General features: G+C 36.4%; 1 protein-coding gene across 7 annotated transcripts in view; it reads left to right on the plus strand.

Moving 5' to 3' along the window:
- The window catches only part of ldb2a (LIM domain binding 2a), a 127,108-nt gene extending 107,197 nt beyond the window's left edge, over positions 1 to 19,911 (plus strand). The window contains exons 6-9 of one of the 7 annotated variants that reach the window (XM_030145011.1): positions 1,518 to 1,641; positions 4,931 to 4,984; positions 5,737 to 5,885; positions 17,956 to 19,911. In XM_030145011.1, the coding sequence (XP_030000871.1) occupies positions 1,518 to 1,641; positions 4,931 to 4,984; positions 5,737 to 5,885; positions 17,956 to 18,186 (558 nt within the window). In that variant the 3' untranslated portion in view covers positions 18,187 to 19,911. The remainder of the gene's footprint in view (positions 1 to 1,517; positions 1,642 to 4,930; positions 4,985 to 5,736; positions 5,886 to 17,955) is intronic. The other 6 variants (XM_030145012.1, XM_030145013.1, XM_030145014.1 and 3 more) reach the window with 6 other exon arrangements.
- Positions 19,912 to 21,262: the final 1,351 nt, after the last annotated feature.

A 21,262-nucleotide genomic window follows, 5' to 3' on the forward strand; every position in this document is an offset into this window, starting at 1 on the left:
CACACAAAGGGCCTCTGCAACGGTGATAACTTTATCACAAAATAGGTTCCTGCTGGCCCTGATCTGCCACCCAAACCTGGAATGAAAAAACACAGCATCAATGTTTACATGTTCCAAACAAAGCCCAAAGAAGAACAACCATTTACTTTTGGTAGAAATTGGTAGATGAACTTCTGAAAAGCAAAAATCCCTGATCTTCAGAATTGCGATCTCAATTTGCAAGTGTTGATCGTGTTTTGTGAGTAATATACTGTGTGTGTGTTTTTTTATTTATTTGTTTGTTTGTTTGTTTGTTTACTTATTATTGTTAGAAACCAGTTACTTGTTTTAGCTAATAGTACTTGTTTTATTTATTTTACATGCAAATTAAGCTAAATTACTGTCTAAGACACTGAAGTTAGATGATTTCCCAAAGGTTTACAGATATTCCTCCTACCTAACCTGGTGCTGAACCTAAAGTCTCAAGTTATTACTGTTTTTTAACCAATGCAAAAAGCCAGTATCATAAACATCAACCGTCTTTTTTCTTTTTTTTTTTTTCAAAGAAACCGAAAAAAGATGGACCTTAAAAACTGATGTACTCAGTCATTTATATTTTTTTGTTTTGACTTTTTTTGTGGACAACCAATTGTTCTTTAATTATCACAAATAAGATCCTGCTGAAAAAAGTTTACAATGGTCAGGGAAAAGTCATGGAAAAATAAAGAGTTGCAGAACAGAGCAGATCCACTGGGGTTTGATCCCAGTCTTGCTCTGATTCGTCTGCTAAAAATGACAGGCCTACAACCATCCAATCCCTGCTCTGGAACTCCACCAACAAACATTTAGATGGCTGCTTTTGTAGAAAAAGGCGGGCTAACCTGCTTGTAATGTTATCCAGATGTTATCTGGATAAGCTAATCCTGATGTATTTAAGATGACAGGCTGACCTCTGGTTCCTCTCTGTGCAGATCACCAGAGATTTACAGTTTTGTCCAGACTGAATATTGTATTTAAATCCTTTTAACTGGAGAATATTCTTGGAGTGCATTGTGGGAATGAGGGACCAGTCTGTTTGTTCCCTGTCTAAGGAGGGAACAGTTAGATAAATGTGTGTCCTGGTATGTGTGTATCCAAGCATGAATATGTGCATCATACACATTTGTTGTGAGTTGTAAACAGCTCAACAAAGGATGCCCACATTAAAATGTATCCTTCTGCCCATCTTTCTCACTCGTTATCTGTGTTCTTGTTCTCCTCTTGACAATAAACTTGTTTTTTAAAGGTTCTTTAATAATACTGTCCATAAAAACTAGATTTACTGCACAATTAATCATTCAAAGTCAGTCTGTGGGTGATTAATTGCGCAGCAAAGCCAGCATTTTAATGGACACTGTTTTGCTTTATGTTGATAAGAGGTGCAGTAGGGAACAGGACGCTGTTCTCTCATCAGGCGTTAGAGAAATCTAACTTTACTGGCCTTTCTTTAGATAAATCTACCTGTACTGAACATGTGGTCTGTGCTTGTGTGTCTGCAGTTGTGTGTCATCCTGGAGCCCATGCAGGAGCTCATGTCGAGGCACAAGACCTACAACCTCAGCCCCCGGGACTGTCTCAAGACATGCCTATTCCAAAAATGGCAGAGAATGGTAGCTCCACCAGGTAACTATGCACCACTAAAACACAGACTTTTACTGTTCCAAAGGCTGCTCAAATTGATACAGAAAATGTTTCAGTAAAACCCTGAGCTCTTAAAATTTAACCTGGACCGCTGTGGAAAAAAGTGCTTCTCAGGTTTTTGTTTACAGTCATGATACAGGAACTAAATGGAAGGGCTATTGTCCAGTTTCTACAAAAGACAACAGAACATCATTAAAACGTTCTAAAATGCTCCGGTATTAAGTGTTATAATTGTGTTAATCCATCAAGGTTTTAGGTGCTTCTTTCCTTAAAAAAACTGCCTTAATTCATTTAAAATTCTGTGCCATCAGTCACTTTGCAGGAGTAGGGATCTTTTTTTTTTCCAGACTGTGTTTTTATTGCATCATTTATGTTTTCAAATTGCCATTATACGTCTTAATCCCTTAAATATGTTTTGCCTGTCAGGTATGTGAAATTAATCAGAATTCAGGAGTGCGTCCTGAATCTCAACCCCACCAATCTTAACGGGCTTCTCAGCTTTCTATGATTGATGTTTTAAGGGTGGTTTCTGAAAAGTGCCAGGCTTAAATTGGCTGTGCAGGCTCGAGCTGGAGAGAAATAAGCCGACTTTTTGGACACATCGGAGTGGCTGCAAATTACAGCAATGCTTAGCGAGGCGTGACGAGATGTCTTTAAAAACCAACACCAGTCAAAAAGCCTTTGACTCAGACCTGTGTAACTTTAATTAAGAGCGCTGGGTGTAATCAGACTAGTAGATCCAGCTCCCTGGCCAGCAGCTCCCCAGTGTCGACGACGTTCTTCAAAGAAAAGAGAAAAAAAAAAAAAAAAACAGAAAAAGTATAATGTATTTTATGCATATAAAGTCTATGGAATAAAGGCTTAGCTACCGTAATGATAATTGTGCTCAGAAAGTGAACAGGGCTGGATATTAAACAGTCGGTGTAATACAGATGTATGGAGTATATATATAGTATAATGAGGGATGTAATTAGATATGATATGTATCTTAATTTTTAATTTTTAATTTTTTTGGCAACATATCAAAGCAATTATTAGTCCTTCCTCTATAGACGTTTCAAAATCCATCCTATTTGTTGTACTATTATAATAATATCATATCATTATTATGTTACATTATTACAGTACTGTGCCAAAGTCTTAAGTCAATTTTAGCTTTTTTTGTTTTTTCAGGGTTTTAAATAGCATAGATATTAATTTACAAGTCTCTGTATTAAGAGTTTGACAAGTGTTGAATGAAACCTGGTGTAAAAAACAGAAATATTAGCACATATATATATTCAGTGCAAAGGAAGGTCGCACTGAATACTGTTCACTTCTGTAGAACTGTGGTCTGTAGAAATGAGGTTGTTGGATATTTTTCCCCATTTTTTTATACATATTTTCTGTGTATTCCAGTTGTACCGTCATACAGAGACTAATAAACACATTTACACATGTATTGTATATGTAGACACAAAAAAAGTCCCAGAAAAGTCTGTTAAAAATAGTTATGGGGTGGACTTAGCTAAACAAATACAACATGTTTATATGCTCATCTTGAATTTTCCATGAATGTGACTTCAGTTCTTTTAGCATCAGGGTCTTCATATTGTCATTATGCTGTGTTAAAACAACAAACCTAATGATAGCCAAAGACTTCTGCACTTTGCTGTATTTCTTTAACAAATATTACTCATTAACCCATAAAGACCCAATACTAGCTTTATGGCATTTCACAAATGAATTTTTCTCTTGAGTTAACTTTTCTTCAGTGATTTATCACCCTTTATTCTAATGTTATCATGTGTACTTTTGCATTTTTCACTGTAAAACATGTATTTTCCCATATTTGATTTAGATGTTCCTGTCAATTCAATTCTGTTAGATCAAAACAGAGGAAACTGAAGAAAAATTGACTTTTTCAGCAAAATATATAAATAACTGAACTTAAACCAAGTGTCTTCATCCACTTTCATTGATCCAGCTTCATGGGTTTTACTGGTGAATCAATGTTGTAGAAGAGGACTGTGTTTCCACGTTCACTACGGAGCCTCTGAACATCCAGATGGGTCATATCTAATGACCATGAAAAGATGACAAACTGTATTATACCCTAATTATTTACATGTATTGAAAGGATTAGTGGATCAACAGATACTAGTCATTTTAGTTCAGTAGAGGCTTTTGGTCATTGGTGGAGGTTTGGGTCTTTATGGGTTAAACATCTATTTAGATCTAGTTTTGTTTTAGATCATGTAAAAAAATACATTGCATTATAATACTATAAGTTAATAGTAACTTGATGAACATGTTCAGTCTTTATTAGTATCTCCGATGCTTTCCCATGATGCCCTGCTCTGTTTGTCGCCACACAGGTCACCTTATGTCATCTGTCTATATTTTGACACGAGCTTTGCCTGATGTTTGCAGTTCAGCTGGAATTGTGGTTTTCCTTGTTGGTGGCGTGTTATTCCCCTTTTCCTGCAATTCTTCTCCAGCTTGGAAACAGTTTGGGATTTAGCCAGGAAGGAAGCCACAGGCACATTTATGCTCTGATAAGTCCTTTTGGTGGAAATGGAAGTGATTTTCAGTGCGTCACTGGTTCAGCATCGAAGGAAACCAGTCGGATAACAGAAATGATTGTCTCCCACAATAGGCTGAGTTTTTGCACACACGTCTGTCAAAGTCAGGAATCAAAAGAGGAAAGATACTGATAAAAATTCCCCTCATTGTTTGCCTCTGATTTATTGTTTCAGTTTTGTTTATATCATGAGTTGCTGGTTGTTCTAACTGAATATGAAAGCATCTCCCTTGGTGTGATTAGTAAGAACCTCGAAAAATGTATTTCATTTTCAGACATCTGTTTGAAGATCACAGGAGTGTTTTCTTGTCTCTCTGGAGATTAAAAGGATAATGTTTTCTAGCAAATGTTGGCAGAATTTGTAAAATCATGTATTCATAAATTATGTACAACATAAATTACTTTGTTAATACTACAGACGCCAAGATCTCTATTTAACCTGTTTCAGTACTTTTCTAATAACAATGATTTCACTTGTGGTTTAATTGTACCTTCAGGAATTCTGTATAGCCTGTAATTGGAAAAAAACATCTTTCATCCATTCCAAGTGTAAGATTCCCAATGGTTTTTAAGCAGCTTTTGTGTGAATGTTTAAGTATTTCTCTCCATTTTCTCTGTTGTCATCTCTGGTCTCATTGTGTCTTAAAATGTTTAAGAAATTAATCAACCACGTGAGTCAAATTAAACTCATTTTGGCTCCGGTTTCAGCTGGACACCCACAGAACTTCAAAACGGAAATATTTCCCACAAATCACAAAAAAGGTATCTTCTCTCTTACACTGTTAATTCCCTGTAATTGTGTAGGAAAGCTGCATTCTGGTGCTCAGCAGAATGCCATGAAATACATTTTTGTGCCAAAGTTCATCATGGATGCTCAACTGTGCATGTTGAAAAAAAATCATACTAAAATTGCGTGTATATAACATATAACATGACACATCTGCTGATTTCATGCATGTAACAGTTGAATATTTGAGCACAGATACAGTATCACCATGCTCAGCAAATCAAATTCATAGTAATGCAACATATGTGTGAGGGTTGATACAGTGGAGTAGCATATTCAGTACGACAAACACAAATATGCTTTCTGCCTCACGGAGCAGTTTTAATGTGGCACATGCTTTCGAGGAATCGGTGCAGCAGTGAAATCATTAAGAAATTTACATTATGTTGAGCATCAGGGTCCATTGTTGAGCATTTATGTAAATGAAACAGGGGTTCTTTCTTACTAGTGCATGTCTTGGGAGATGTTAACGCTCATGTGGCTTCACCTCTGAAGAAAACAAAGCATGGATCATTGTAGATTAGTCGCTTTTGTCTGTGTGCGTATGTGCTTCTCTCTTTGCATGGATGCATGTATACAGGCATGTTATATAATTTTCTATGCCTAAGCTTCCGTGTCATGATATTACCTGTCCCAGCCTCTGCGGCCTCACACAGCACACAGCTCTACACCTAGTCTCCGTCTGTATGCATTATGTTCTTGGCATTGCCTCTGTTTCTGTTTGCTGGTCGCGCCAAAGCTGAGCCCGCCCGACAGACAACCACGAAGAGGAGGAAACGGAAGAACTCCGCCAGCAGCGCCAACAGCAGCGTGGGCACCACCGCCAGCAAGAAACGCAGCCCCGCCACCAACTTCAGCCTCTCCAGTCAGGTACCTGTAAGCATCAGCTCCACTCGGTTTGCCTCCTTTTTCATTTTTTCTTCTATGACACCACACTAACGTTTGCAGGGATAGAAACAGGCACAAGAAATTCCTACTGGTATTGCAGCTATTACGTTTAATTTATTTGTACAAATGGAAAAAAAAAAACACCAGGAGGAGAGAGTAGCGAGCCTGTGCAGTGAGACAAAGAAACCCTGTGGGACTTGTATAAAAACATCTTACCCAAAACAAAAAAAGAAGAAAATACATCAAATATCATAAAAAGCGACACAAATTGCATTAAAATCATCAAAGAAGAAAACGGTATAAGAACAGCTACATTTATAAATAACAGAAGGAAGCATAACTCTGCTGCTTTTCTGCAGGTACAGTATCAAATCACTGCAATATGTACCTACTTAAATAATCGTCTTCCAGTTTCTTTCTGAGCGCGCTCCGTGTAACACAAAATATCTATGTTTAAAAAGAGAGAGTTGACCCTGAGCTCAACCAAGTGGCCATCGCCCAGAGGTTTAGAAAGAACAGCTTGAATCTCAGGACCGAATGTGAGAATGTAGGCGGGGAAAACGACTCTTTGCCCTCGCTCAGGCACCACATTTGAATTGCCCTTGAGCAAGGCAGCTTGAATGCCTGAACTCAGTGTGTGAAGGAACTACAGATGGGCTGAAAGTAAGTTTATTCTATAGATATGTCAACTTTAACCCTCATCCTACCGATATAGTTTATATACAGGGATTAGTACTAATAATAGAAAGAAACATCCATCATAGTAAGACAATGTAATTAATGTGTAGTGAAAGAAAAAAAACAGTCCCTATTTTGGGAAAGTTGAAATTACTTAAAAATATATAGTTGTCTTTAATACAAATTGCAGCTTTTCTTCCAGTACACATTAATATGTAAAGCTTATTTTTCGTCTTTTCTATCTGGTGTCTTTTAGTTTTCAATAATTTAAACCATATTCATGTTATGTTTATATGGTGAACCTAACATGAAATCATTGGAGTAAAACTATTCAAATCTTAACTAAAAATGTAGTTAGACATGTTGACTCCAGAATAAATGTAATTTTGATTTTTCAGTTGACATTGTACATAATCGGATGTGTGGTGTACGAGGTGCAGTTAAATCACACAATTTGTCCCATGTTAAAATGTGAAAATATGGAAAAACCTTTTTAAACAGTGCTTTTTTCCAATACCTTTTTTTTTTTTTCATTTTAACTAAAAAAATAGTACTATACACAGTACATTTACAATCTTTATTTGTGTTTTTCACCTCATTTACTTTTCAAAACAGTTTTACAAATCAAAAAATAAGCCTGTTTGTTAACATAATACTATTATTTAAATATATGAATGCAGTTAGTTCATAATGTTTGCACTGACACTAATAAGGTTTAGGTATTCAAATTTTGTGTCTTAACTATACCAGATATTTGATAGTATCTAAATCATTTATTCGATTCCATAAAACAGGAGAAGCTAACTTTGGCGTGAACTCAGTAAGTAGTTATGTCTATTAAAATGCATTTATGACTTTTTACTTGGGTCTCAATACACTGGCATTTCTAAAAAAATCACCATCTAAAATGAGACAGAAAACCATGACATGAAGTTATTAGGATCAAATTGATGGACTAAGTCATGAAAAATTGGAATGAGATGTGAGATATGACAAAAACTATACATTTGGAGTCTGCTTCACTTTGAATTATATGGTGAATTAGAGAAAATACATTCTTTAAATAATATCCTGAACAATCTGGAATATTTGAGCTCCTGGAAACCATTATGTCAAATCAAATACATTCATATAGGATTTTATAAAAGTGCACCGATGCAGTTACTGCAGTTACACCTGACATTCACTCATTCACACATTATTCTCAAAATGTTGCCTTTTGATAGGTGGTCAAAAAAGAACCGGGGATTACACCTTTTTGTCATAAGCTGCATCTGAAACATATCACTGCCTCTAAAACAGTAAATTTTCCATAAACTTCTTTAAAAAAAAACAATTAATAGCCTTATCTCAGTGGTGTCCGGTCAGCATCGAGGACTAAACATACTAATAATATCAATATTAATGCAAAAACAGAAGAAGTTTAAAAACAAACATCCCTCACTGCGTGTCAGGGGATGAATGGCTGGTTTTGCTCCATAACAAGACACTTGACATAGTTGGAGGTTAAATAGCCTCTTAAACAGCTGAGTATTACACCACACTCCCCTTGAGGATTCGATTCTATTGTGAGTGTGTTGTCTGCAGAGGCTTTGGATTTCTACTTACTTCATACATCTCTCATTATGTTCACACTGTCGTATATTTACCCCCCTGCTTCTGGTTTAATATTCTGTATCCAGGGCAGTGCAGCGTTGGGGTTCCTTTAACTCGGGTCATTCCAGTGCAGCTGGAAGTGTTCTGATACTAAACGGAACTGGAGTTTGTAGACGTTAAAGTGTTGCTGGTTGCCATTAATGTGTGTCTTGTAAACAATATTCATTCTGTTTAATGGGACATTTAAAGGTACAAATCCATTCTGTACTCACACAGTGGGTTCAGTATAGGCGAAGCTTTTAGAAACATCCCATTTGGTAAAAAAAAAAAAAAACTTTAATACAGAGTAGATTTTTTTGGTGTTGTTTATCTTCTTGGTGCTCAATACTTAGAAACTTAATTTGTGTTTTCTTACAGTATCATACTGGTTTTCTCGCCTACATATACATACACTGTACTGTCCTGTTGTTACCTGTCTCGTCCTCACTCACCTCTTCTCACTCTCACACATACATAATGTACATCACACACACCTAAACACACAGCACGCACAATTGTTTTCTCTCTAGAAGGCAGTTTGGCTGCGTGCCATCTCTCATTATCACCGATATCTGTATACACCCTCCACCAGCAGACCCGTCCTCCTTCACATGCACACACTTTACTCCATCACCGCCCTCCCACACACACACACACACACACACACACACTGCACCGGTACCACTCACGCTGTGCATTCACACGCCTCTTAAAGACTGGCAGCGTGGCTGGTAACATGCTGGTTACATATGTTGCGCGCCTGCTGTCTTTGTCTGAGAAGTTGTTCGTTTGTGGCTGAGCACAAGCCTACGTGAGTCCAATGACAATAAGGAGTGGACCCTCGCAAAGGGGGGTGGGGGGTAACCAGCGGCTGGAGGAGGGGAGGGTGGGAGGGGGTCTTTATAGGATGAGCAACACTGACCTCTAGTGGCCTGAATTTAGTGTTGAACATTTTTTCTGTCTTGGGTAATATTTTCTCATTTTAATTCTGTACATCAGGAGGCAAAAACAGCACAGATTGTGGAGTAAAGCCTTAACTAATTGTCCGTTGCCTTTGGACAAACTGTAGACTTAGAATTAATGTTACACTGAATAAGATGTGTAATATGTTAAATTGGGAAAGACCTTGTGATATTTGCGTAAAGAATCTGAACACCTCTTCACAGTGTACTGGTCTTATCTGTGTGAATAAGATCATCCTTCTAACAGCCTTTACTGTCTCTACTGACAGACTGATAGAATGTATATTCTAATACTACTGCCAATACATTAATTAACATTATTTTGCAGGGTTACAGACAATTTATTTTGCTATTTTTCTATCATAAACTGCACAAAAAACACAAAATACGATTCAAAACAGTTTTCTTTAATATAACAATACACTACATACATACAATAGAAACAAACAACAATAATAGAAAAGCATTTTTATAGGTATGTAAAATGATTTTTGCCACTATTAGCTAATGAACAGGGAAACATTCACAGTTAATATATTACAACAAAATGGTCGCTTCTTTAAATTTTGGTTCCCAGAGGAAGCACTAATCTTGACATCATTAAAAAACAAAACCTTGAGGTGATTCAACATGTTTCTCAGGCTAATTTAACTGACTTTTAGTATTGTCCCAAAATGATTAAAATACATAAAAGAACCACATGTGATGTGCGAATTTCAATGTTTTTCTTCACCAGAGCACAAAACATGTACTCACCTGCCACTGATGATGGTTCCATGTACATTAAATGCACTATTTATTTTGTTTGCATAACAAAAACAGAGACCTGCTATTCTTTAAAAAAAAAAAAAAAAAAGTTTTGTAGTATAACTTTGATTTATGTCGTCAATAGAAGTGAATGGATTCCAGCCACAGAAACATTAAACGACTCTTGATCTGTTGAATTTTTATAAATATAACCTTTTTTGTGTATGAAAACATGCTAGTAATGTGTTTTGGTGATTACTTCACCAATTCAACACAGAGTAAAACAATTAGAGCATAAACCAAAGCTATATATTGACTTGAGACAATGATATAATTACTAAACTAATTCTATAATTTATTTACAGACAATTACATAGAAGTTTGAGATTAATTTGAACTGATTTGTGGTGGAAGATGTGACAAATGCAAAAAAGTAGATACCACAACAGATAATTACTGTATATAATCTATTTCTTTCCTATATTTAGTGTTGTACAGTATGTTGTAATGTTAATTTTTTAGGCTTTATTGTTTGAAACAGCATTTTAACTGTATTTCCTGTCTGCAGTATTTCCCAAAAACTATAAAAAATACATCATATAGCCCCATGTGACCTTCATTACCATTAATTATAAAAACTCTGGGGCAGACTCCAGAGGTTTAAGATGAATATGGACTGATTTATGAAGAAACAAATGAGTTTTATGGCATATACTGTCTTTGCACGAATACTTGACGAGGCCTTTAAACTGTAAGCAACAGCACCACATTAAAAAAAATAATAAAAATGGTGTAATTAAATATAAATGTACGTAAATATAAAATGGATGTGTATAAAATATCAGATGGCATCTTCTTTTGCTGACAATTAGAGAAGTCCTGTCCTGTCAAGACTTACATTAAAATATTATTAATTTTAACAGGCAGTATTTAAACTAGTGTTTGCCTGCAGTTATGTTGAAGAGTTTCTGTGAGTGTTAGGAAACGCAGCCAGTAAACATTGTTAAAAAATTGTAATTATCTCATTTCAAACTGTTTATTTATTTATTCTGTGTTTGTGTTTTGCTTCATGAGACAACAGTTACCTCCTCCGCCTCTTCTTCTTGTCACCAAGTCTCTGTTAGATTCCCACTTGTTGTCAGGGAGTCCTAAGGAGAAAAAAAAAATGTGCTCCACACTGATGATCTCTGTAAAAAATATGCTAATGACACAGCTCAGTGAATGAATGGAGGGACCCATTGGTGAGCTAGCACCAATGCTAACTCTTAACGAGATGAGTAGACAAGTAGACCGTATTAATTAGCTCACAATTAGCGCTCCCCAGTCTCAGACTAGCCACCAGCTGTTATCGTCTGAGGGATTTTTTTTTTTTTTTTTTTTTTTTTTTTCCTGGCCCCAAAATTGGCCAGAGGTAGGTTGACAGGCCTCCTCACAGGAACAGATGGTGAATGCAAGGCTTGTTGGCAATCAGCACGTTTTTAGCTAATGACTTAATTAGCTATGCAAATTGACAAATCAGTGTGGATATTGTCATTTAGTTGAAAAGCTCACCTAAATTAATTAGCCTGATTAAGGCATAGTGGGGTGTAGAAGTGGTCGCTAGGGGGGTTTTGGGGATAAATAAACTGCCTCTCCCCAAAGTGTGTGAGTGTGTTTTGGGTGCAAGTTGTCTGGATTTGTTTGTTTACATGAGAGTGTGTTGGATGTGATCATGTGTGTTTGCTCTGAGGTTTTTGTGTACAGTTCAGGGTTTGTATTTTAGACTTGTTTGTGTGTTCAGAAAACATATCTGCATGTGTGCGCTCGGTTCGGTTGTGTGTGTTTGTGATTGTACAGTTTGGCTTATCTGGCTGCGTGTGCTGATGCATGTACATGTTTGTGTGTGTTTGTGTGTGTGTGTGTGTGTGTGTTGTGGAGGAGATGGCTGAGGAGAGCGAGATCTCCCAAACCACGCAGCGTTGACACACATGGCCAGTGAAGCGTGCGCTCCATTTAACTGTACAGCTTCTTCCCAGGTTACGGTGGGTGGCGTCGGGCTCGCCAGCAGGGAGATGCTTAGCCAGAGAAAGGAAGATGAGATTCACAGGCTCATAACACAACCCAAGTCAGAACACAAAGAAATACAGCCACGATTCAGAGCTTAATGATCAATATTTGAATTTACACATTACACTCCAGTGATTGCCAACATAATGAAAGTCACTGTGTTTGCCAAGGGTAAGAGAATTTAAAATAAACAACACAAGAACATTCCAACAGTGTAGGGAGGGTGACTTTAAAAATGTGCTTCACCACAGGTTACAAAATATATATCTTTAAATGTCATTTATGGACATTAATGGACACTTATTGATGCCTTATTAAATGACAAAATAAATGTAATAGCCACCAAGAAAATACACTGTTGCCCATAAAGTTGGGATGATTTTGTTTTCAGACATTCCTTGTTTTTTTTTTTATTCCTATTCATACACATCAGGTACAACAATTACATACTGAGTCCCAGTTACACATTATCTATCAAGAATAAATCACATTGTCACAATCATTTAATGACAAGTGATAAAAAATATTTAATTGCAACTTTATGAGCAACAGTGTCCATGTTTTTAATACAAGTTGCCACTTTTATTACAGTGCACATTAATACTTTAACCTTATTTATCATTGTTTTAATCTGGTGTTTTTTAGTTTTCAGTCATTTTAAGAATATTTGTTATGTTTATATGCTGAACCCAACATAAAGTAAACCCGTACGAACCTCAAATGTAATGACTTCAGAGTAAATGTAATGTAGATTTTTCAGTTTGTTTTCATTCTTCTTTATAGTCCTATTTATACACATTAATAATCACCTTTAACCAGGAGCAGTGATTACCTACTGAGTCCCAGTTATATTTGATCTATCCAGAATAAATCTCACTGTCACAATCATGTCATGAGAACATGTAAAACTATTTTATTCCAGCTTTTTGGGCAATAGTGTTGTGTTTTTTACAGTTCTTTAAGATGTTTCAGCTGTATTGTCCAATTAAAATATGTAGAAAAATGTAATGTGTAATTTTACTTAGATCAAGTAGTTATACTAGTTGTGTTATTTTATACATTTTCACCACAGAATAAATAGTAATTCCATCATATTCTGGTTTATTGATCAAAGTTGTATTGATGCAACAGGAATGTGTGTAAAACTCTCCCACAAATATTTTACATCAAAACTAGTCTCAACAATTTATATATTTGTTGAATAAACGATATAAATAAAAGTAATATATTCATGTAAGACTGTTCCTCACCTGGAGCCTCTAGTCCGTCTGATCCCTGTTCATCTGGGTCCAGGTTATAACCTGGATCTGATTCATAGAACGTTACCATTACAGAAACTCCTCATTATCCCTATAGTCTGGTTATTTAACGATGCCACTAATTCACTTAATTATCTTTGTCATTTTTATGTTTCATCTAAAACAGTGAGTCTATAAGTCAAGATTCACCACCATTCTTGTCACATGATGCTTTTTCACGCAAATGATTGGGTGATGCCTTGATTCATGGTGTCAGAGCTCGAACAAACCTACCTTCTTCCAAAAAAGTAAAATGTCACTTTTTTCACTTTTTCAATGCCTAGTATTTGCATTCTTGGTGAAAGTAGGATCTTATAAATAACATTTCGAAAAATATAATGACACAAAACTCAGCGTGAACACCTTCAGGAAGATATTTTAAATACTTTGCTTCAACACAATGTTCAATTGTTGCTTGTAAAGTGTGAATGAATGTGTTATCTATTGTATTAACACCAAGTGTCCCTACAAAAAATGTATGTGAGGTTTTTGTAGAGATGTAAGATGTCAATAGCCTTGAATTAAGCAAAAAAAATCTTGAATTAAGCAAAAAAAAAAAATCTGCCAGTAGAACAAGTGAAAATTATCATGGTAAGATTTCTTGAAATAAGATTTTCAAGATCTATTGTCTAAAAATAAGTTGTTTATATCCCTCTGAAAAGTTACTCTTTAGGTGATTATGTCTTATTTTAAGTGTGATGAGATATTTTGACTAGAAATGAGGAAAAATACACTTGGTATGATTTAGATTTTTGCAGTGTACACTATACGGAAACTCAAAAGTACTGACGTTTTTTCGGTCAAAATGAATAAAGATGCAATTTTTCACTGACCTTTTATTTTCCACAGTAAAAATATATGAACAATAGAAGGGCCAGACCTCTGCTGAGGCCACTTGTCCAAACTTCCCCCAGTTCCACAGTAATATTCATTCATTCATTTATTTTCCGAACCGCTTAGTCCTCCAGAGGGTTGTGGGAATGCCGGAGCTTATCCCCTCTATTAAAACACAAATAAACCACCATTATAACCAATGTTTTTGTCCTTTTTCATCTGATGATACCCCTGGTTATTTCTGTTACTATGGTAACCAAGGTTTTAGTCCTCATTGGTCTGTGGTTAGTTGTTGGTTTATTGTTATCAAAGACCTTATATTTCCAAACACTGAAAGGTAATGTATTTGTCCTTCTCTACTGTCATGAATTGAAAACAGTTCTAAAAAACCCCATCAGTTTCATCGTTTTTCTCTAATCTCTGTCTCTTCACCGCTGTCAAACAACCTGTATCGATAAGAATTGAAACCTAATTTTTGGCAGAGATGCACAGACTTAAAACCCTTGTCAAAAACACGTCTCTTGCTTCTGTACTCTTTGTTAGTATTCTAAGTCATCTCCAATCTCTTTATTGTGCAAGAAAATGAAAAACAATTCCAGCCTCTGCCCCTATTTATGGATCTGCGTTAGAATTCGTCCTTGGCCCATGCCCTACCCTTCTACCAAGTTTCGTGAAAATCAATCCAGAAGTTTTTGTGTCATCCTGCTGTAGTGTTAACATAACCCTCTTGGCACAAGTAATGAATGTAGCCTTCACACAATACTGCTACAACAGTAGTCTGAACCTGGAGTCTAAATGTATATGAACATGTTGTGTCGAGCTGTAACTATACAGAAACACAACAGAGTGTGATGTTTTATCTGTCAAAAAGATGAAGAGCCAATTTTTCCTTGACCTTTTATTTTCCAGAGAGTCAAGTTAGAGTGAAAACCAGTAAACAAATGTGAAAATAAAACTATGGCTTCATGGTAGAACATTTTGTTTTCTGTGAGTTTGTGAAGTGCTTTTTGTTGCCTTGCAACTAGAATAAAAATGGCACCAGAAAGGACAATTTGTATCTTCTCTGTTTTCTCACAGCATGAAATGGGAGAAAAAAAATAGGACATAAGTAACAATAGCTTCTTTTTACTGTTGAATCGAACATGCAACTTGACTGCCCGCTGTAGGTTAATCTGTGTGGTGTACAGATGCACTAGTGCACTTTGTTTTAAATGAGGGACTTATGGGAAATTAGCGATGCCTTTTAAATTTCAGAGCGATTACCTTCGATTAAATACAGTAACTCATATTTTTTATTCTAAATGCGTGTAGTACTCTGCTCTCTAATACTGCATACTGGCTCAGGCACTTCTGAAGAGTTATCAGGATTCCTCCACATCGCAGAGTCACAGATAGCAGTGGATAATGGATAAATCTCTGTGCTTCCCTTCCTTGACCTGCTGTGAGAGGGCCATCTCTGTGAAATATGTCTTACATGATGAGTATTGATTGGGGCGGGCATGGAGCGCTGGGGGAATCCGCTTTCTGAACGGGAAGGTTTCATTTGCACAGAGTGCTTGGAGAGGGGTCGACCACACGGATGGGTTCACCGGATACACCGGCTTCATCCCGAGCACACGCACTGTTATTGTACGGCGAGCGGGGGGTCCGTGTCAAAGCAGAAACGCACACCTCTGTCATCACAGGGCGCTCGGGTGCTCCTTGGGAAACCGAAACACAGCACGCGCAAACACACAAATCACTGTAGAAACATCAGCTGCTGAAACACGTCTGTACATGTTAATATGCGTTTTCAGCCTCTTCTTTAAAAGCCAGTTGATTAAATTCTGCTTTTTTTCTGCTCAGGATGAAAATGACGAGGAGCAGACAGCATGCATATTCATTTATTTGAAGTAATGCAAATGTTATAAGGTCTTCCTGGGTGGATCTGTGTTCACTTGATATTCAGATGGCGCTTTGGTCTGAGAATTAGATGAAATAGATATGCATTAATTCCTTCTCTGGTGATTTCTCACTCACTTTAGCATATTAATTTTGAATCACCCCGAGGCTAAATATGGATGGTCCAAAACATGGCACGGTTGCATGTGTGAAAACATATTATAAGTGGGAACCAGTTTTAAAACTTTAAAAAGTATAAACCATGGTGAAGCACAGGATTATGCAAATGTAGTGAATTATGTGAATGAGCACAAAGACTCATTTAATTTCTATTAAACGGAGCCTGTTCACAAGTTCAACACATCTGTCAATATGTTAGTGATGTATTTTGGAGCTACATTTACATCAACAGTCACGTTTTAATGTTATCTTTATTTTTTTAACGTAACTAAATACTAATAACACATATGTCTGAGGTAATTTGCACACATTTCCCTGTGGGGATAAGAAAGTGAGTTGACCTTTAACCTTTAACAGACTTTATGAGCTTTTACACTGATTTGATTTAGGCTTAGATTAATCTACAGCAAGTTCAACATTTTCAGAAAATTAAAGATTGACTTGGTTTTAAACTCATGTTAGTCAATGTACAGTAGAAGAAAAGTCTCATATCACTGATGTTTTCACATCCAAATACATATTTTCTCCAAGCACAATGAATAAATAATTGACATATTTAATTTTGTACTTGACAAAAGGCTATGTTTGCATGTTTGTGTATTGTTCTTCTTTTATTTCTGCAAATTATTCATTCAAGATATGATAACATATCAAACAATAATTAATATTAATTATATCTGTAACATAATTTGAAAAGGAAAGAAAACCTGTCTATGTCAGACGTTTCATAGTTCATCCATGAGACAGACGTAGCTCCTTGTTTTGTCCTTTTCCTGTTGAGAATAATTATTTATATTAATAATATTCTGTCACATTTACCCTCCCACATGTTTGTTTGTGTTCCTTTCATGCAGATTCTGTGCCTGCGTCTGAACACAAAAAACTCATCCAAAGGACAGAAAATAAATAACAAAGAATTTTTCTGAAACAATGAAACAAATGATAGAACATAATATGGTGTTTTTCTATTATTGTACAGCCCTTGTTTGTTGTATCGATTCTCTAACAAGAACACTGCAAAATAGGCCTGTACAAAAATAAGAAAATTAAAGTCATTATTGGGTTAAAATGCCTTATTTCAAGTAAATGTGTCTGCCAGCGCAGTAGGAAAATTGCACTTATCAAGTTTTCTTAAAATATGAAAATATTACCTAAGGATTATAGGATTATTTTAAGCAGAATATACTTGTTTCATGTCGCCACAGTAAGAATTTTTTATCTATGGTTTAGAAATATATAGTCTTAAATAGATATGTATTGGCAAAACTGTATAAAACAAGTCAAAAATTCTTGAGAGCAAACAGTTACTGCGTCGGCCATACTCATCCCCCAACAATGGAGCATGTTTTGTTATAAATATTGCTTAAAATCGGTTGTAATATCCAAGTGGGGTAGCTCAAGATGAACATTGTTGGAACAAGTCAAATCTCAACCAGGTTAAATCTCAATAAGTAAATTAATCTAAAAAATGATCTTTCAAGATAAATATTCCAAATTCAGGTCAGGTTATCTAAGTCAGATTTTCCTTTTTTGCAGTGAAGCATTTTGTTGTTTGTTGTCAGTGCAGGCATCCAAAAATAAACGCATGTCACAAAAACTGTGCCCGTAATAATAATATACTAATGATAAACTTTATTTTAATAGCCCCTTTAAAAACTCAAATTACAAAATAAACTACTGTAGAAAACAGTAGATGCAAAAAGTGAATCATAGAGAAATAAAACAGAATGAACTGAGATGAAAACAGAAAGAGCGAGACACAATTTTAGTTACTTCCCCTCGTTTCTGTCTTTCCAGGACGTGATGGTGGTGGGCGAGCCGACCCTGATGGGCGGCGAGTTCGGGGACGAGGATGAGCGTCTGATCACCCGTTTGGAGAACACGCAGTACGACGCCACCAACGGCCTGGATGACGAGGACGACTTCAACAGCTCCCCGGCTCTGGGCAACAACGCCCCCTGGAGCAGCAAACCCCCCGCTGCCCAGGACAGCAAGCCGGAGAGCACGGCGCCTCAGCCGTCGCAGTAAAACAAAAGAAGAAGAAAGCAACAGATCCTTAACTCCATGTGGACTGGACTTTTTAAACCTCTCCCCGTCCCCTTGAGGCCTGTGCTTCTACGCCTCATAACATTGTACTGAATCAGAGCCCCCGTCTGCACACTCACCGCTGGCCCATCCAGCCAAAACACGTCCGAATGGATATTTTCTTCTTCTCTGAATCACATCTAGGAGAACACTGAGAACTGGCAGCATTGCACAGCAATATCCACATGTCAAAGACAACAAGTGCACACAACTTGTGTGTGCAACGATAATGTAAAAATAGCAAGGCGTGGGCTTTTTTTCAAGAATGCAGTGGAAAATCGCAGATCAAATTCTCCTCCCTGGATCCCTCAGATACAAACCTCTCGTCTAGTGGAATACCACAGATGTGATTGGTTGACCTGCAGGTCGCAAGTCATCACGCTGACAGTAGACAGTGGAGAGAAAAGAAGAATAAAACAACAAACAAAATGTCTCAAAAATAGCAGGCTCGACGTGGAGGAGACAAGGTGTTTTTAACATGGCCAGTGGAACTATCTAACCACATTGGAGACAAATGAAACATTGTTTGAGGCAATTGCATTTTTATTGGAAATTCAGTCGGCTGTTGGTTTGTTTCTGCTGTTGCTGTTTATTTCCATTTCCAATTAAGAGGAAATAAAAGTTCTCTACCGCTATGAACTCCTTTCAAATGAGGGAAATCGTGTCCTAGGATTGTTTTTCCACTTTACTGCGGTCGTCACAGATTGTGATTTCATGCAAACCAGTTTGATTGTGTTCGTAGTCTATTGGTATTTTGCTTCTCTCAGAATCCTTTGCAATCATGTTGTAATTTTGCCGATCAGTATGTGAACTTTGCCGACATGCGTTGATGCATCAATGTTTTTTTTTTTTCCTTCCTCCTCGAAAATTGGACTTGTTTCCCTTTAACGACCTACTCCCAAACTGATACTAAAGCCTTTTCCTGCATGATTTTATAGGATTTTATTTTGTTTGATATATGTACTTTTTAAAAACGCATCGATGATCGTCTGATTTTCCTCTCGGTTCATCAGTTTGGGAACACTGTTACAAGGTTTGTAGCTATGTAAATAGAGGTGGAAACTATTTGTCCACTGTAAATCAGCCACTGAAACCAGTTTGGATATGGCAGCTGTTTTGTTTTGTACAGGAGGTTCAGATTTCTGTAGGGTGGTTTGGATGGACGCTGGTTTGCTTCTGTCAAAACCCAGCTTTCTAGTGTTCCTCATCCTCTGTAGCTAGTGCAGAACCAAAGCCACAACGTTAACAAATAGCCACACAGTCACACGGTCATATTTCTTGTATATTCTGTGTCATAAGAAGAATTTTACATTTTAAAAACGCACAGATAAAATCCTGTCCACCCCACAGAAATGCTCGGAGATCCCTGTATTTGTGTTCACAATTGTTCTTTAATCTTTATTGATAACTTTCCCTGATCTCTTTTGTTGGACTTTTGTTTGAAAAATGGGCAAGAAGACAACAATGGATGTCTTTATACAATTGGATCATATGGGTATTTATTTGTGCATTTGTAAGGAAGCTAACACATTTCTAAATATGTTTGAGCCTAGTATTATTAGACACCATTTGTACATTATATAGCAGAGGTGTTCAGTGTCATATCTGATGTCTGGTATGTATGCTTTACCATTATGTGTGCCAATAAACCGTGCTTACAAGTTGTCAGGTTTGGTTTGGTTACATACATTGTGCCATTTTTCTTGTAAAACCAGTAATAATCATAAGTAGTAGCGTTTAAAAAAAGAATTCAAAACTATCGCTGCAACTAACGATTTTTATTTTAGGCTTTTTGCTCAATTAAATGTAAGAAACTACTGAAATAACACTACTATTATACTGGGATTATACTGAAAAATGTTGGTCAGAGTTTTCCACAAAATTAGATGATGACCTTGGATTGTTTCGAGTTTAGTCCACAGTGTAAAAAAGCAAAACAGTCACATTTATGAGGCTAGAATCAGAAAATGAATCCAAAACGGTTCATGAATTTTCAAAATAATTGGAGATTAATTAGATATTTAACATCTAATCAAGTAACTGAATATTCATTGCAGTTCAAAATAAAACTAGCAATTAGGGATGGGCATTTTAATGACGATATGAACTAAAAGAAGAAAAATAGAAAAATGGCCAACCAAGGATTCATTAAATACTACACATTTTTTCAGTCTTTATATAACATACACAGCACGAGCAGAAATAGTACCATCACTCCTAGTTCTATGTCTGTATTAAGTGAAACATGTACCTCCACCCACCGCAAATGAAAATTAGTTGCGTCTTATAAAAGAATTCAACAGTAGTTACAGTTTTGACTAATCAATAATTCATGCACATCCATACTGTCGACATACACAGGAGCCACAGTAAAATGTGTGACTGGATTATAATTACTAATGCATTAATAGTTTTATCTCTGATCTTTTTAGCGCCTCTATATTCCATACAGAGGCTTATTCTATAATAAATTAAAAGTAGGGATCTGATTTTTTATTTGCAGTAAATACAGTGGGGTAAAAACAGAATATTTGCCTCCGACGTGTAGGGAAATAGATGTATAAATGAGCAGAAAAAGGAAATACTTGAGTGTATTTATTTATGTTTCACCAATGATTCTTAGTATGAGTTTATAGGAAACTGATTTGTGCTAAACTTTGCTAAAAAAGCTAACAAGAAGACTCTCCACAACCTACACATAGGAGCTGATCTGGAGAGTTTTTGTTGTAACATGTATTCATTGATCTCCAAGTACAATCTAAGTGTGAAATATACAATTAGAGCCTGTGCCATGGCAACCGAACACCTCTGATCCTGTAATATGACTGAAATCCTCCAAAATATCTACTAAATATCTACTATTAAGTGACTATTGACTGGTGCCAGACAGTGTCAGACTGTAAACTGCAGAGGTTACAGCTCCATTCAATGACAAAAGACAAAATACACAAACCAGGGAAAGTTTCTGCTCTACAATTTTCCTTTCCTGTTAAATTATTTTCATTTCTATTGGCAGTTG

Source organism: Sphaeramia orbicularis, chromosome 10, assembly GCF_902148855.1.
Source record: "Sphaeramia orbicularis chromosome 10, fSphaOr1.1, whole genome shotgun sequence".
Lineage (NCBI taxonomy): Eukaryota > Metazoa > Chordata > Actinopteri > Kurtiformes > Apogonidae > Sphaeramia > Sphaeramia orbicularis.